A 17,528-nucleotide genomic window follows, 5' to 3' on the forward strand; every position below is an offset into this window, starting at 1 on the left:
TAAGTTGGTGGTATATATTATTTAGCTCAAACAGCAAATATTTACCTTAAGTGCATTGAATATTGTATTCATGTTAGGACACTCTAAACTCATATTCTGACGAAACTACTTTTTTGATAATCATATATATTTTAATCGCAATACTTGTAGATATCAAGCACATTGTTTTTTTTTCTCTTATTGTAATTAAATACCCTTAAGCACTCAGATTTCTATTTTAGATTATAAATCATTATTTGATTATTCAAATTTTTGACATATTACCATCTGTCGAATTGATGAATTATTATTAACTAATTGATTTCGATCATAAAGGATATTTCACAAGTCTTCCTTTTGTATTTTTCAGGGCTCATTTTTCTTCAGTTTTGTCGATTTCATTGCTTGGAAATATGAGACTCTTCTTTGAGTAAGTTTATTTGATTTCGATTACTACACATTTTCATTCGATACTAACAGAAACAAAGTGTGCATTTGAATGATGCAGATGTGTATGTCGCATGAGACCAATTCCATTAAACATAAAATGTGTATTGATCGGTAGTTGTAAGTAAACAACATATCATTGGGAAGCTTTTTGTGTGTGTCATGTGCTAACTTCGGATTATTCACAGGTCTGGAGTAACCATCTCTGAACTGTAAGAACAATTTGTTATAGAACTGTTATAAATGACAGTTTTATCCCAGACTACTTCTAACCTTGAATACTGTCAACGTTTATATGGTTACGGTTACGATATCGAGTATAAGTGTTTAAAACTACTTTATGTACGAATCTTTTCTAGTTTATATCCGTCTAAATATGTTGAAGTTTACGGTAAAAATCAAAATAGTCTTCATTTTTCATTTTTGAAAAACTTCTTTGCAAAGACACAACTTGTTTGTTCGGGTTCATCTTCATTGTCTAAAATATTTGAATCAGACATTTTTTTCATTTTAATATCATAACATGGAAAACATGTCTAATATGTCAGAGAGTAGTACGTATTAACTGATCTGCATAACATATAACTATATCGTTCATGTAGCACAGTGATATTTTCTATAACGTTTAGATTTAACATCATGACCATGCTTGTTCATATACCTTTATTTATAACTTATTTTAAACATAAGCTTACGTGTGGAATATATCGACTTTAACTATTATGTGTACTATTCCTTTTTAGCTAAAAATATATATATTGCTATATGCAGAAACAGCAATGTTTATTCCAAAGACTAGTTAGAAGATTATTCTACAATCTGAATAAATTAAGGTCTTCATCAAATACTAGTTATCGATTGATAATGAATGAATTTAAAAAGATGAATAAATATAACTTAAATGAATTACTAGGTTCGTCTAATAATTTTCTGGAATTTCACTGCCAGATTTTAATTTGTTCTGTTCTAATTTTGTTATGGATTAAACTGAAATAATCTGCTTTATGGTGCATCAGAGCACATAATTTTATTTAACTGTTCTTCTGTTTGTTTCTGCACAAAGTCAAGCAATGGCACATTTACCTGATACTATCACATAATTTTTTTTTTTTTTTTTTTTTTTTTGTAGATTGGTTCATTGTTTGCTGGTAGACCTTATTCGGACCTCAACTAAGAAGAACCATAAAAATTTATTTAGAAGGTAGTGTAGTTATTTCTGGTTTAAATAAAAATCTCTCCGATTGCAAATTCAAATTCTAGAGTATTTACGACATGAACTCTGTTATATTGTGATAAATTCAATTTCATCAATTGTATCACAATTTCCCGAAAATATAGTATCGGTTTATTATTTTGTAGGTTAGATTCAATAACCATGAGATTAATGGTAAACTGGCTACAGACGGGACTGTATAAGCAATTAAAAGTAGGTATTGAAAACTTCATGAAAAAAGTAAAAACAGGCAATTAAGTTTGTGTCTATCTACTTTCAATTATGCTACATGCATTTGCATAACATTTTATTCATGAGGGTTAGCTACGTGGAATGTTTTAGAATATTGTTTATGTTTAACTTATACTGTCTGAGTACATACTTTTCTTTACCATATGTAAATATGCATACTATTTAAGGCTTGAGATATCAGATTTTTTAAAAATTTTATTTCAATATTCCTAATATTAAAGGCACGAAATCTTAGATGTATAACCGTTATCACTATTCATGTTTCAAACGAATATTTATGAAATAAACAATATACTCATAGTTTATTCATGTTATTGTATATATGATCAGAGTTTGAAGGTGAAAACGGAATGGATGACATATTAACTTATGTTGCTTACTCCCTGTCGAAAATATTGATTTTTCATTCATGTTTACAGTCACACAGTGGTATGCAATTGTTCATGTTATACAAAGCAGTACAGACAATTATTGAAATGGCACCAGTTGATGCACTTACGGCTAACTCTAAAAACACCATTGCAGAGGAAAAACTACTTAAAATGAGGATTGAACATCAAACTATTGTACGTATATGTTTCCACTCACTTCATTTTACTTTGTACGTAAAACTGAAATTATATTTCTAGGAAGACTGAGGAAAACCTCTTGCGTGATTTCAAACACAGTTTATGTTTTTAATGTTTCCGATTGCGTTTAGATTAAATTGTGTATTTATGAATCAATGGATTTAATTTATGCTATTCCTTATTTGTATGTATAATTAAACAATGTAAAACAATAAGATTGAAAGTTCAACTGAACTCATTCTTAATCTTTTTAGTTTTTTAGACACAAAATAAGAAAATAAGCAGATCACTTACAAGTCGTTATAGAAGAAAGATTGATAACATTTTGCCAAACAAGGTAAAACAGACATATTCATTGCATCTTTTTATACATGTATATGTGAGTCTGTATCAAAAATTCAAGGTCTATCATAGAGTACAAAACAAACTGTTACTGGACTAATATGGATTTGTATTACCATGCCATCATAAAGTCGAAGAACGTTTTTTTTTATTTAGACTTTACAAATAGATTTGAATGGAAACAGTGACCAGCATTATCCTGTTAAAGTTCTTGACTGTGATACAATATCACAGGTAAAACAGAAATGTTGTGCGCAGATATATAAGAATAAACCTGCTTCAGAGATTCCACACAATGATGAACTGTCTTTAGGTACGTAACTACAAATGTATAAGCACATAACTTTTTACAAAACTATTTTTCATAAATATTATTAATTTTTCAAGCCTTCAAAGATGTCTGTTGCATACAACTTTTAGTAAACGTAGATTACAAGGAACAACACACAGTATCACTGAAATATCCTATTATTATTTGTTTAATCGTACTTAAAGAATCGGTATTGTCATGTTCATATGAGCAGGAAAAAATACAAGATTCACATCTAAAAGAAATAGAATAACTTCTTTGAAGTAACGAGAACTTTGGAAACTACATTCTAAGTTTGGGGGATTATGCCGACATCAGACCAACGGAAGAATGCTTGTATAGAATTCTTACCACAAGACTACCACCGTATGTTTGTTTTGATATATATATATATACTTCTCTTGAACTGAATTTTAATGTGCGTATTGTTATTCTTTTACTTTTCTACATTGGCTAGAGGTATAGGGGGAGGGTTGAGATCTCATAAACATGTTTAACCCCGCCGCAATTTTGCGCCTGTCCCAAGTCAGGAGCCTCTGGCCTTTGTTAGTCTTGTATGATTTTAAATTTTAGTTTCTTGTGTATAATTCGGAGTTTAGTATGACGTCCATTATCACTGTACTATTATGCATATTTTAGGGGCCAGCTGAAGGACACCTACGGGTGCGGGAATTCTCGCTACATTGAAGACCCATTGGTTGCCTTCGGCTGTTGTTTGCTCTATGGTCGGGTGGTTGTCGCTTTGACATACTCACCATTTCCTTTCTCAATTTTAAATACGTTATGATTATCCATGATACACAAAGTAGAACAAACCATCTTGCAAGTTGGTACGCTATCATATATTTTTCATCTTCTTGTATCTAAACATTTCGTTGTTCAACGTTTTAACGTACATAAATTATTCTAACAAAAGCGAAAAAAAAACAACCTTGTCGTAAAGTCAGTGATGCTAATGAACGATATTTGTTTTCACATCTTTAGTAATATCATTTTTATATCATTCTTTATTATTGTTATTATTATAATTATTCATAAAGTTAGTTATTCGGTCGACTGAAATCCTAAAATTGTGTTTGCAGCGTGTGGGCATAGAAATATACAATTAATTCAGAGGTGTTTGTAATCATTGTATATAAACATAGAAATAAATGTTACTCATTTAATACATGTCATACCTGAACCATAGATTAAAATGTTTAAGATTGCAAATTTAAGCATCTAGTAATACATGAGGATGTTTAAATAATAAGTTTACATCTGCTTTATGCTATATTGCCTTTCCACTTTTGATAACAATATAATTTGAACAATATGTGAGTAGTTATCAGGCATATGAACATAGTATATTTACATTTTGTTCAATGACAAGTGTTCTAAGTATGTTTGTGTTTAGGCAAAATGTTTGATAATTTTTTTCGAGGTTTACGATTGTTGGAGATACATTTGAAAGTTTCCTTTTCTCCAGATTAAATGTGATTCATTTAGATGGACACCGTGTGCATTTTAATCTTATACTGAATGACTATATAGATATTACGGTACGTTAGATATTGAGATATACCAGTAGTAGAACTAATTCAATCTCTATATCGTAGAATGGCAAGAAGGAAGATCAGGCAAACTTACATTGAATGATATCGACACTACGAGTGACAGAAACAATGGATTGATCTGTCTAAATACCTTAAAACATTATATGGTTAAGGACAACTGTAGAATGGCCCTTATGTACAAGCACATTGACGAAGAGGATGTCTATGGTGAATATATTTTAATGTTTTTACAGTTTTCAAAACAGTAGCTGTGCACAACTTTTCATAGTGTTATATTTTAAATTCCGTCGTTCAGTAGTGTTATTGTCAAACTTGGCGTTAATGCAATGTTATTGTGTTTTGAGATTTGTGTACCACATTATGGATCCATTTTTGTTGACAATTTCTATTTCAAACTTTGTTGATTTTCATACTGTTACATATCAACGGTAGTTTCTAGTTCTATATGGCTTTATTTACACTTATAAGCATACAGAATATTTAGAGACATGTATTGTTTTCGATAGCAAGTACGTTATATCATAAAAACATTGTATTATATGTTTTTGCTTATTTTTTTTCTTATTTTTTCTAAATGCTTACAACAGAGCATTTCAATCAGTTTTTAATAGTTTTCTCGTTACTGTGCCTATGATAGGTAAAAGTGAAATTTCATTGAAATATTTCCTTAAAAAATAGGAAATGTTTCCGAAATATTTGTATTTTTCATGAAACATTTAAATCTACAAAGGCAAGGACTTACTCGAGAAGTGCTTTACTAATAACACGAATAATTTGTATTATAGGATATTTAAACGCAGTTCATATATTATTATTGGATTATGTTAAATTATGATGTATTAATCTAGATTGGTATTTAGAACTTTTTTTATATTTACTAGCTAATTCATCAGGAGGTCGAACAGAAAGTGTAACATCAGAGGATATTCAATTACTGGTATCGGGTAGTGATGAAGGCGAGGATACAGAAACGCAAAAATGGCACTTGGTAAATGTACAAGTATATTGAACTGTTGTATTTTGTTAATACATTTTTGCAACTTAAAACATGAGAAAATGTTATTCTAATGTACATGTTTTGAGGAATATAAGTTCATAAATATAGAAAGTTCAGAAACATTTATGAATAATTCTTAGAAATAAACATACTTAATATAAACTATATTTGATGTAATATAAATATGTCTTGACACATTTGATAATATTAAGTGAAACATCATGTAATTAAGGTGCTACTAAAAAATAAATATAAAATAAATACTAATTAAGTGTGGTTTATAGTTTAATCCGAAAGTAAATAATCAGTGCAAATTTATGTTTAGAATAAGAATTTGGTAGCTTTTTTCTCTAACATAATATATCCAAGCCTTCAACAATGTGACCGAGTTACGAAGTAATAACAATTAGCAAAGCAAAAAAAAAAAAACCAAAAGTGACAATATCTGCAATGCCTTTTCCTCATTGATGTAATTTTTGTAGTAATTTTTTATGATTATAATTTACATTTTGCAATACATTTCTTTACAGGAAACCTGTTCGGTAAGTAAACTGATGTCCTGATTGTCATGTTAACATATACATATTAATTTTTGCTTATTAATGATAAGTGATAGGAAATGCTCACTTTAAAAGCTCTCCATTTTGAGAGACCTCTTATAGTTACTACTTCAATATCACATCTATTGATCGATTCACTCTCGTGTTTCCCCATTTTACTATGTATCTATATTCACTCATTGATTGTTTCTTCATAGTTTGCTTCTGACCATCGCATTGCCATATATGTATAGCCTGAACTAGAAAATATATCAAATCAAGGCGTGAGTACTTTTGGTTTACCGATTGCCAAATAGTATGACTCGATAAGCGTAAAATAAAAAATTAAGGTAACAAACAAGGACTTATTGAAATCAAAAACCAGACTGGAAGCATCAACAAGCAGGTGTCTCTTTGTATACTACATCAATAAACATACAAATTCACACCATATCAAAATGTCAATTTTGTAAACACATTTTTTGAAGGAAACTTGTTTACTAGGTAAATCGATGTTCTGGTACGATTATGAGTTAAGTTCATATACATATCTTTATTCCCCCTTTTAATTACTAACTTATCGATTTACTGGTTTTTGAGGTGTTTTTTTTTTCATTCCACTCTGGTTTGGTAATCGTATATTCATTCATGGTGTGCTGGTCGTTAGATTGAGGAGTCATTGACTTTGAACCTAGACTAAGAGAGTTTACTGATGTTCAAATATTTAAAATCGATTAAGAAGAAACAATTCATAGTAAAACATATACACTTATTAAACTCTAAACCAACTACCACCATTAAGTCTCAGTTAACATGCCTTTTCAGTCTCAGTTAATTTTCAATAACTTTTTGTTGATGAAACCTTTTCAGTAAGTAAATTGATGTTTTGATCAGTTGATAAGTTCATAGCGTAAACTAAGTGTTGGTGCTTATTAAGTTAATAAATACGATATAATCAGTATAACACGTTTCAATTGAAGATATTTTGTGGAGAATGCTACTTCAATAATGTACTAATGTATCGGTTTATTGTATAGTTTTAGTTTTAAGCATTCAACTCTGTATAAATTCCCCTTCAATCATTGATGGTTTGTTTGGTGTTAGTCTAATGTTAAATCGTGCAACAACTGTCATATTTCATTATTTTGTGAATAACATAGAATACATATAGTACTTCTAATACTACAATTTAGTAAATTCTTCGCTTCTTCTTGCGTTTCTGCTTTTAATATACATATCTCGTGGTAAACGATAACAATAATATATAATCCAAGGCAGCAATGGAAAAAAAGTTCTTGGTCAACAGATCTTTAATCGAAATGATAGATATTATTAATCGAATTCTTGACATTTGAAGACCCATAAATGTATATAATTAAATATTTCAGATACATCTGATAACGCCGTTATTTAAGAAGGATCTTTCTAATATATTAAATAACCGTAAATGAAAAGGTCTCATGCTCACTATATGTTAGACTTTGATGTTGTTGACACTTGGTTAAAAGAGTGTTTACTATAAATAAATACTTAAATACGGGTCCAATTTTCAGCTCGGTTGCACACATGTGACTTTCAGTAGAATGAACTAGAATGAACTGACGGTCCAGTTCAAATCATTGGGAATACAAAATATAAACTTCAATTGTGTGAACATCTCGCTTTTACATTTCCTCACAGATCCTTAATTGTTCATGTCTTATTTAGTACACTATTTAGAAGTTGTATATATCTCATCATTTGAGTTGGTGAAATATGTGTTTCCCGTTTTTGTTAACTGCTTTATTTAGTTAGTTTGCAATTGAACTTTCGATATGCCGCTTGAAACTTTTATGCATTTTACATTTTATACTGTATACTGGGTAAGGCAACAGCAATATCTTTCTTCATGTTTGTGTCGTGTTCTGAATGAAGTATAATAAAATTGAGAATGGAAATGGGGAATGTGCCAAAGAGACAACAACCCGACCATAGAGCAGACAACAGCAAAAGGTAACCAACAGGTCTTCAATGCAACGAGAAATTCTCGCACCCGGAGGCGTCCTTCAGCTGGCCCCTTAACAAATATATACTGGTTCAGTGGTAATGAACCCCATACTGAACTCCAAATTGTACACAAGAAACTAAAAGTTAAAATAATACAAGACTAACAAAGGCCAGAGGCTCCTGACTTGGAACAGGCGCAAAAATACCGCGGGGTTAAACATGTTTGTGAGATCTCAACCCCCCCCCCTAATACCTCTAGCCAATGCAGAAAAGTAAACGCATAACAATACGCACATTAAATTCAGTTCAAGAGAAGTCCGAGTCTGATGTCAGAAGATGTAACCAAAGAAAATAAATAAAATGACAATAATACATAAATAACATCAGACTACTAGCAGTTAACTCACATGCCAGCTCCGGACTTCAATTAAACTGATTGAAAAATTATGTCTTCATCATATGAATATCAGGCCCAATCCTCCCCCTGAGGGGTTTAGTATCATACCATCATAACAAATATAAGAAGAACATAACCCGTGTCATGCCAACAACTGGTTTATTAATAATAAATGTGTTTAGTTCCGATACAAAGACCCTATAAGTGAATCAATATTAACGCCAAAATATGCAATCTTTAATGACCTGACAACAGTATCGTAACTATATCCCTTCTTAATAAGTCTATTCAAAGATTTTGTTAGCTTCTGAGGTGAATACTGACATTTTTGTGCTTTATAAAGAATATTTTCATAAAATATTGGATGTGAAATACCTGAACGTATGAGAAGTCTGCATGTTGAGCTATATTTACGAATGATGTCCTTATACCGATGATAAAATTTAGTAAATGTTTTGACTAGTTTGTGATATCGAAAACCCTGGTGTAATAATTTTATAGTAATACATAAATTTCTCTCGTTAAAATCTAAAACATTGTTACATATATACACGAGCGAATCATACAAGTTCAGATACAAAAACACCGTAGGATGGTGACAAGGGAATGTCACCATCTAAAAATGGATAATTAACGATAGGAAATGAGAAATCATCTCTTTTATCATAAATTTTAGTATTAAGCGTTCCGTTAATGATATATATATATATCAAGATCGAGGAAAGGGCAGTTGTCATTGTTAGTATTAGCTTTATCTAAAGTAAGTTCAACAGGATACATTTCTTTAGTATACATACTGAAGTCGTCATTATTGAGAGCTAAAATAGCCTCCAAATATGTAAAAGTATTATTAAATTTGTGTATCAGATGTTGTTTCGATGGGTCTTTGCTGATTTTTGTCATAAATTTGTAACTCATAGCAATACAAAAACAGGTCCGCAATACGTGGTGCATTGGAATTTCGATAACCTGACGATATACGGAATCTCCAAAGCGAACAAAAATGTTATCTAGTAAAAATTCAAGAGCAGATATAGTATCAAAGCATGTCCAATTGACACAGTTTTTTTGTTTATTGCTACTTAAAAATGACCTAAAAGAGTTTGAACATATATATTCACATTCTGACTTTTTAAATGCCCATTTAATTAGGTGTGTGAATTTTTCCTTGATGAGAATGTGAGGCAATGTGGTATATAGGGTAGAAAAATCAAAACTTTGAACAGATTCAAAATCACCAGTATAAGCATACAATTTATCAAGTACTTCCAACGAGTTTTTGACACTCCAAAAGTAATTAATTCCACTATTTTCGAAGGCCTTTTTTGAACAATTTATTATCAGGTTTTTGATTGTACCAAGTGTACTGGTAAGAAGAATAGATAATTTAGTAGTGGAACAATGGTTTGATTTTTCAGACATAATTTAGAAACAAAAGCAAACCATTGCGTACAATTTAATGCGACTATACATATTTTCAGCCAAACCTTCCTGATGACATAAAGTCTAATAAGGAAACTGACTTTGGTGACATATTCTTGAATAGATTATTCCATACAAAGGTAAGATTAAAATAAAAAATCCTTTTAATTTGAAGCCAAAGTTCGCAAACAAAATTCTTAATATAATGAACCCTTTATCATTCAATTCCGTAGTGTCGCAAAAAAATAGCCCTGTGCGAAACGAACTGGTACGTTTCTAAAATTTCCGTAATTTGGTCATAATAACAAAAAAATTATTGAAAATTATTAAAAAAAGGTTAAGTAAATGAACGTGTACTTATACATCTCAAACAAATAACACCCTGATTAAACTGGTATCTTTTTTAAATATTGTTGTAGACTTTAGGCGTTTATGTAAATGTTTTATTGAGTACATGTATAGTTACTCGGATACGCCGTTGGAAGAAAGATCGTACAGTTATATGTAGGGGTCTTAAAAGAAATATTTATATAAATAAATGATTAATCATTTCCAGTTGCTTCTTTCCGACTACATTGATTCAACGTTTGAAGGATTGATAGACTCGCAATCACTGTCCATACCAATTCGATACTTCCTCTGCATGTTAGACAAGTTTGGAAACGACTATAAAATTGAATCAGATGTTTTACAAGCATGGAAAAATGAGTGGTGAGTGTTCCTTATATTAGTTCACATAAGCAGTTTCCCTCAAAAAAGATTATTCCAAATTTAATGAAAATTTTAGACATATGAACATTCTTTTAAAGGTAAATTCTATCGGCTTTATTTTTCTTGTCTTATATGCTTAAAAAAATATTATCATTTTATTTTAATGTCTTATTGAAGTTTATCTCTTGTATTGTGAGAACACTGCTTGATCAATTGTATACGTCCAAAGCGTTTTAATGGATATATCTTCATCAGAAACGCCCACGGACGAATATAAGAGAGCTAAAAAATGTATAGGAATTGAAAGAGTTGAAAGATTTATATGACAACAAAATACATAAATATATATACGATCATTTTTGCCTGATGCAGTTGAATACTTAGTTTCTGAATAATATTGAATTTATGAACAAACAAGCTATAAAGAAGGTCTGGTATTAATCATTTCACTTCCAAATGATTGACTACTGAGCTGTTGATACATTTTTTACAACGGGGGACTGACCGTCAACTAGCAGGGTATCGACCAATTATTAAGAAAATAACAACTAAAACAACACAACACTGCACCAGAAGCTTTTTTTTTGGGGTGGGGGGGGGGGGGGGGATCACGAAAATTGGAAAGCCAAATTTTTTTTAGAACCGACAGTTTTAGCAAATGCATAAACCATATTTGTTATTTGCATATTATATATGTGCATGATACTAGGAAGATACTTTATGAACTATATTATTTAATCAAAATACAATTTCGTTTCCTCCAAAGAACTGAAAACAACATGATTAATGTATATTTTTTAAAACTGGATCTTTATTTCTTATTTGTTTTTTTCTTATTTAGTTATGCCGCGCGAGTTTGGGCTCCGTTCATTGCAAAACCAGACATACTGTTTGACGTTAATGTCCCTGGTCATGTGGAACCATGTTTGGACATTCTGAGACAAGTTTTTGTAGAAAGCTTCACACAGACAGCTCACAAAGTAAACAAGGTCAGATTTATTATTAACTGAATAAGCAGATTTATAGACAATTTTAGTTTATGCTGTTGTATTTCATTTATTCACTTAGATGATGCCATAAAATAGTTTTCACAATATACACGGAATGACACGAATAATTGTGTTGTGGAATAGGTTAGATTTGGAATTAAAAATTGTTGGTAGCATGCAACACTTATATTTCAAATAAAAATATATGCACGCGAATATTTTATTACTTTTTTAAGAGAAAGGCAAGTATAAGTAATCATTATTTAACATTGAATTAAACAGGAGTCACCACCACAGAAACTATTGTTCCATAAAGATATACCAAGATACAGAAAACTTATCGCTCCTTTCTTCGTACGAGTAGAGAAAGTGAATGAACAAGAATTCTGGAGTGAATTAGAAGAAATATCAAATGTAATTAGTATTTTATTTTATTTTATCAATTTCATATGTTACATTTGTATATTCCAATTGCTCATTAAGAAAAGATGAAGGACAATTTGAGATGTACAAATATTGTTTGACATAATATATAATTTACCAACTTTTGTTGTGTTCATGTCACATTAACGTCTATTCTATATATGAACAATTATAAAGGTATACTAAACATCTTTATGTATGTTTTATTGTAATATTTGTTGATGTGTTTGAGCATGTCATTATGCCATTTGATAGGGACTTTCCGTTTGAATTTTCCTCGAAGTTCAATATTTTGTAAAGTAACGTTTTTTTGTTTGTTTGTTTTTTTGCATGAGCGTGTAAATTCGGAATTAAAATCTGTTATATAATAGTCATCAATATCATGATTTATTAACATGATTAATTTCAGGCACAAAAAGAAGAATTGAAGTTCAGTCGACAAACCACTCTTCATCAACTGTATAATTTATTCATTGGGAAGTATAGATCTGATGTAAGCAATTTTAAAATTAGCCTTAATACGAATATCCCAAAAGGAACTGATCAGTGTCGAAGTAGCTTAGCTTTTTTTTGAATAAAATTATATGTTTTGTTTTCCCAAGTAATAAATTCAATCCATTTCACAAGATATCTAACACTACTGTGATAGCATAATTCGAGTAGTTGCACGCGGAGATGTTTCTTCCTTTTTTATGCGCCTTAGAGAAATCGTAGTTTATTTGGCTTTTTTTTTTTTTTTTTTTTTTGTTTACTTTTTTTGATTCGAGCATCACTGATGAGTCTTTTATAGACGAAACGCGCGTCTGGCGTACATAAGATTTAGTCCTGGTATCTATGATGAGTTTATTTTCAATGTGTAATGTTTATATAAAGGTAATGTTAAAAAAAAGATTACAAGACAGGACAATTTATACGATAGTTTAAGTGCTTTTTAAAATCTATCGTTTCCTGGTGTGTATTATTGATTATTGTAAGATTATTGTAAGTTTTCGGAATGATAAAAAAATATTAGTCACAGTTTGACAGGTCATACATTGTCTTCATTTTACATATGCATAAAAAAAACTTTACCAATTAAATACCATGTTAGGATATATTTTATCAGCTCGGTTTTAACGTACAAACATGTATGGTCTTTGTTTCAGATTATTGATGATTTTGAGGATATGGAGCAAAGTAAAACCCTGCAATTCGCACATAAACTCGAAGAAGTGATAGATTTAATGGAAGACTTTTCAAGCGATTCTTGAATAAAGGAATATGTCACATATCACCGAAAGTTTATAACATTTACTATACAACAGATTTTTAACATCAAATTCTGTATTCGTGTATTCGTGAATGTGAAATACAATTACAATTGTAACTGACTTCTTACGAATACAAGAGCACATACATTTTGGTAACTTATGCATTGATTTAACTTGTGTTCACATTATGTCGGAAATATAAGATGCTTTTTTCTCTTGCATTTCAGGTATCAAATGTCTTGTATCATACTTTATTACTTGTAGTCAACCTTCATGACATATTTCTTATATTTACTACATTTCATATATTTCTAAATAGCTATTTTGTTTGAAATTTGCATGTATTATATTGTTTCTGTATATTTACATGTACATCAAAAGGTATTTTGGTGTATCATTAATACGTTAACATAATTGACTGTACATAATTTTTAAACAATAGTTAACACCTAGCTATATATAGATTCAAGCAGTTGAATGTTTTCATAGTCAAATACATATCTGATTTTGCCTTGTAATATGATAACACAATTTATTCGTTTTTCTTTGAGGATTGATTGACTCCAAATGTTTTAGAAGTACTAATACAGGTCATAGTATCATATTTAAGAGTATACATTTCTAATTTATTGGGAAAGAGGACATACACATTTAACGTGTAGTATTAGGTGGATATTTTTTATGCCCCCCTACGATAGTAGAGGGCCATTATGTTTTCTGGTCTGTGCCTCCGTTTGTTCGTCCGTGCGTCCGTGCGTCCGTTCGCCCCACTTCAGGTTAAAGTTTTTGATCAAGGTAGTTTTTGATGAAATTGAAGTCCAATCAACTTGAAACTTAGTACACATGTTCCCTATGATATGATCTTTCTAATTTTAATGCCAAACTAAAGTATTGATCCAATTTCACGGTCCACTGAACATGTAAAATGATAGTGCGAGTGGGGGCTCCGTGTACTATGGACACATTTTTATTGTATTTTTTTTTTAGAAATACCGACTTATGATATGTTTAACGGTAATCAAATCATTATAATAACAGCTATATCTGTTCTGAAAAAAAAAATATTTACCTAAACTTTTTTTTTTTATTTTGTTGATGCCATACTTGTGACATATCTAGCATACATTTTTTTTAAGTTACTGAGAAAAACGTGCAGTTAGTTTGTATGTGTTGAGCCTTCCTGGCTTATGAGCTGTAGTCTGTCATAGTTCCCAAAAAATGTCACACAGTATATTCATTTGCGTGTGGTCTGTAACTTTAATTTATGTTATGAGTTGCATTGTAATGATTAAACTATAAATATAATAAATGTCCAGACATTGCTTAATAAAGATGTAGGATATCTTACTACAAAACTCGCATTGACCTAGAATATTACATCCGTTTTTTCCATCTATATGGTATACTGTCAATTTCCCTCCCAGTTCATTATTTTGTAAATTAACGTGTTTTTATAAAAAAAAAATCTAGTTGTGTTTTAATTCAATAGCCTCTGATTTTCAGAATGCCTCGAGTTGCTTTCTGAATCAGGTTCCAAAGATCTCCAAAAAAGCTATGAGTATTATAATGCAAAACATACGTAATGTAAAAGCAACAAACAGCTGCTTCTTTGTTTTGCTGTTTTGAAGACAAACAAAAATCAGAGAGATTTAATTAAAATGAAATTGACACTCATCGATGTAGGTTCGATGTAGCGCAGTAAGCAAAAGAAAGCAATCGACAGATTGATGCTTTCATTCATAAATACAATTGTTATGAAGTCTTTACAGCAACAGGATGACTTATTTTCTGGTTTGAATAGTTTTGTGTCGGAATCTTCTTAGAGCTTACTATTCGGTATGGATTTTCTGTATGATGACTTATGGTTGCTTTCATCCGTCATTTACTCTGGTTGATAGTTGTCTCGTTTGAAATCATACCACATATTTTTTTATTTTAGATTTCTGTTATTCTCTGTATAAACGATCAAGCTATTCATTCTGAGTATATAAAATTAACGAATATTAATTATATGTCATTTTGATGTTACCTTGTAATTATCGCGGGATTTAAACTCAAACGTGCATAGGATTTCGAGACGGTGACCTTTAATAATTCACATCTATACAAACTGGACTCCTGTTGTGTTCACCTCGAAGTGCTAAGCTACATGTATAGATGGAAAGGCGGACCAATTTAACATCTATAAGTCATTTTGTTTCTTATGGATAGTAACTCGAATAATTCAAGCCCTTTCCGTGTCCGATTTTCTCCCACACGTTAATGTATCCTTCGTAGATCAGCGGAATATAACGACTGAGTTATTCAACTAATTTGACTGTGAGACAAGTCTTATTAAACATCATTAGAACTACAGTAAATTGCTAAAATGGCGGGAGTTCTTCATGTTATTGTGAGTGAAGTTCTATTCAAACATTTGCCTGCATTTTTAGTATTTTTGGAAGATATATACAAAGACTAACACAATTTTCTGACAGAAATAAGATTATCTATAGATAATCGAAAAATAGAAATCGGCAAAATTTAAGACCTCAACTTATTTGACTGTGAGACAAACATGGCGGGAGTTCTTCGTGTGTTTGTGAGTGAAGATCTATTCAAACATTTGCCTGCATTTTTAGTAATTTTTGGAAGATATGTACAAAGAATTACACAACTTTCTGACAGAAATAAGATTATCTATAGATATATAGATACATTAAGCGCAGTGTGTACAGTGTATGTCGTCGCGAGTATGATTATCATAAGGGCTAAACAAGACCTTTCGACTTATCAACGAGCTTGTTCTACTATGAGCAACACGAAGAGTGTCACATAGGGATCAGGATACTTTTAACTTTCTGGATCACCTGAGATGGGTTTGTGTTGCTCAGTATTTATGTTTTCTATGTTATGGTTTGTGTTCAAATATTTGTCTGTTAGTCTATTTCTGTCAGAATTATAAGTATTGTAATGCAAAACATACATAATATAAAAGCAACAAACGGCCGCTTCTTTGTTTTGCTGTTCTGAAGACAAACAAAAATCAGAGAGACTACAACTACCAAACAGACATTTCAACTCATTAGTCGAAAATAAACTGACAATCACATAGCAAAAAAGAAAAAGATAAAAACACAAACAAAAACCAACTGGTAGAAATTCCAGGTTCTCCGTAAGGATAAACAAATCCTACTCTACATTCGTGTTGAGTTTTATGATCCAAATGATTTAAAGAAAATTATGAAAGTCATAACTTTTAAATCATAGATCACACATACTTTCCATCGTGTTTTTTTTTTTTTTTTTTTGTTCAATTCATCTGTAACTTTATTTAACTCACTTTATTTGAGATGTGTTTATTTATCTGTTGAGTAATGCATGTTTGGTTAACATGGTTTTGTTATTTAACAAAGCTATATTATTGTCAGTAATAACTTATTTTATCATGATATTTTATGTCAGAATTGACTTTAGCCATGGTGTGTCTATTTATTTTCGACTTATGAGTTTGCATGTGCCTCTGGTATCTGTTGCCTCTCTTTCGACATTGTTTTGGCAAACATGTAAATGGCACTATCAAAACATGCCCAATTAACTGTTAAGAAGTAGAAAATACTTTTGATTTGATTTTTTTAAAGTACACATTATTAATGAAATTTGGTGCAAAGCCTATCACAACTAATAGATAAATGATGCTTTCCAGACATGAATTTTAGTCAGTTCACCTATAAGAATTTAGTTTAAAAACTTTGTCAACAACTTAAAGTGCTTTGCTGATTGCAGCTGAATTTGCCACACAGAGGTTCAACCCTGAACAGTCGGGGCAAAAATACACATAATATTCACGCTTGATAAGGATTTGAATTTGAATTATAATTAGATAGTTGACATAATATAGGTTTCTGAATAAATAGAGTCAAAGAAATTGAAATTGGTTATATGAATTGAATTTATATTCAACTAAAGATTTGTTGCTGTTGTGCAATACACTGTGATGTTGCGCAATACTTGGTAAATCTGTCAGACTATAAACAAAAACGGGAGCTAAAATCAATAGATATATACTCGGAAACGTAAAATCTAAAATTTCTAAAATCGAAAGGGAGCTCTTGTTAATAGATGTAAACAATTCACACAAATGTCTTGCAAGTTGGTGAAAGCATT

The 17,528-nt window shown here is 30.6% G+C and overlaps 1 protein-coding gene across 1 annotated transcript in view; it reads left to right on the forward strand.

Moving 5' to 3' along the window:
- The window catches only part of LOC139514511 (plexin-B2-like), a 77,456-nt gene extending 62,713 nt beyond the window's left edge, over window positions 1–14,743 (forward strand). The window contains exons 20-33 of the mRNA XM_071303869.1: window positions 350–409; window positions 1,556–1,627; window positions 1,786–1,852; window positions 2,311–2,457; window positions 2,959–3,115; window positions 4,711–4,875; window positions 5,550–5,656; window positions 6,196–6,207; window positions 10,069–10,149; window positions 10,566–10,720; window positions 11,562–11,709; window positions 11,992–12,123; window positions 12,542–12,625; window positions 13,278–14,743. Of these exons, the coding sequence (XP_071159970.1) occupies window positions 350–409; window positions 1,556–1,627; window positions 1,786–1,852; window positions 2,311–2,457; window positions 2,959–3,115; window positions 4,711–4,875; window positions 5,550–5,656; window positions 6,196–6,207; window positions 10,069–10,149; window positions 10,566–10,720; window positions 11,562–11,709; window positions 11,992–12,123; window positions 12,542–12,625; window positions 13,278–13,382 (1,492 nt within the window). The 3' untranslated portion in view covers window positions 13,383–14,743. The remainder of the gene's footprint in view (window positions 1–349; window positions 410–1,555; window positions 1,628–1,785; window positions 1,853–2,310; window positions 2,458–2,958; window positions 3,116–4,710; window positions 4,876–5,549; window positions 5,657–6,195; window positions 6,208–10,068; window positions 10,150–10,565; window positions 10,721–11,561; window positions 11,710–11,991; window positions 12,124–12,541; window positions 12,626–13,277) is intronic.
- Window positions 14,744–17,528: the final 2,785 nt, after the last annotated feature.

The sequence above is a fragment of the Mytilus edulis genome, chromosome 1, assembly GCF_963676685.1.
Source record: "Mytilus edulis chromosome 1, xbMytEdul2.2, whole genome shotgun sequence".
Lineage (NCBI taxonomy): Eukaryota > Metazoa > Mollusca > Bivalvia > Mytilida > Mytilidae > Mytilus > Mytilus edulis.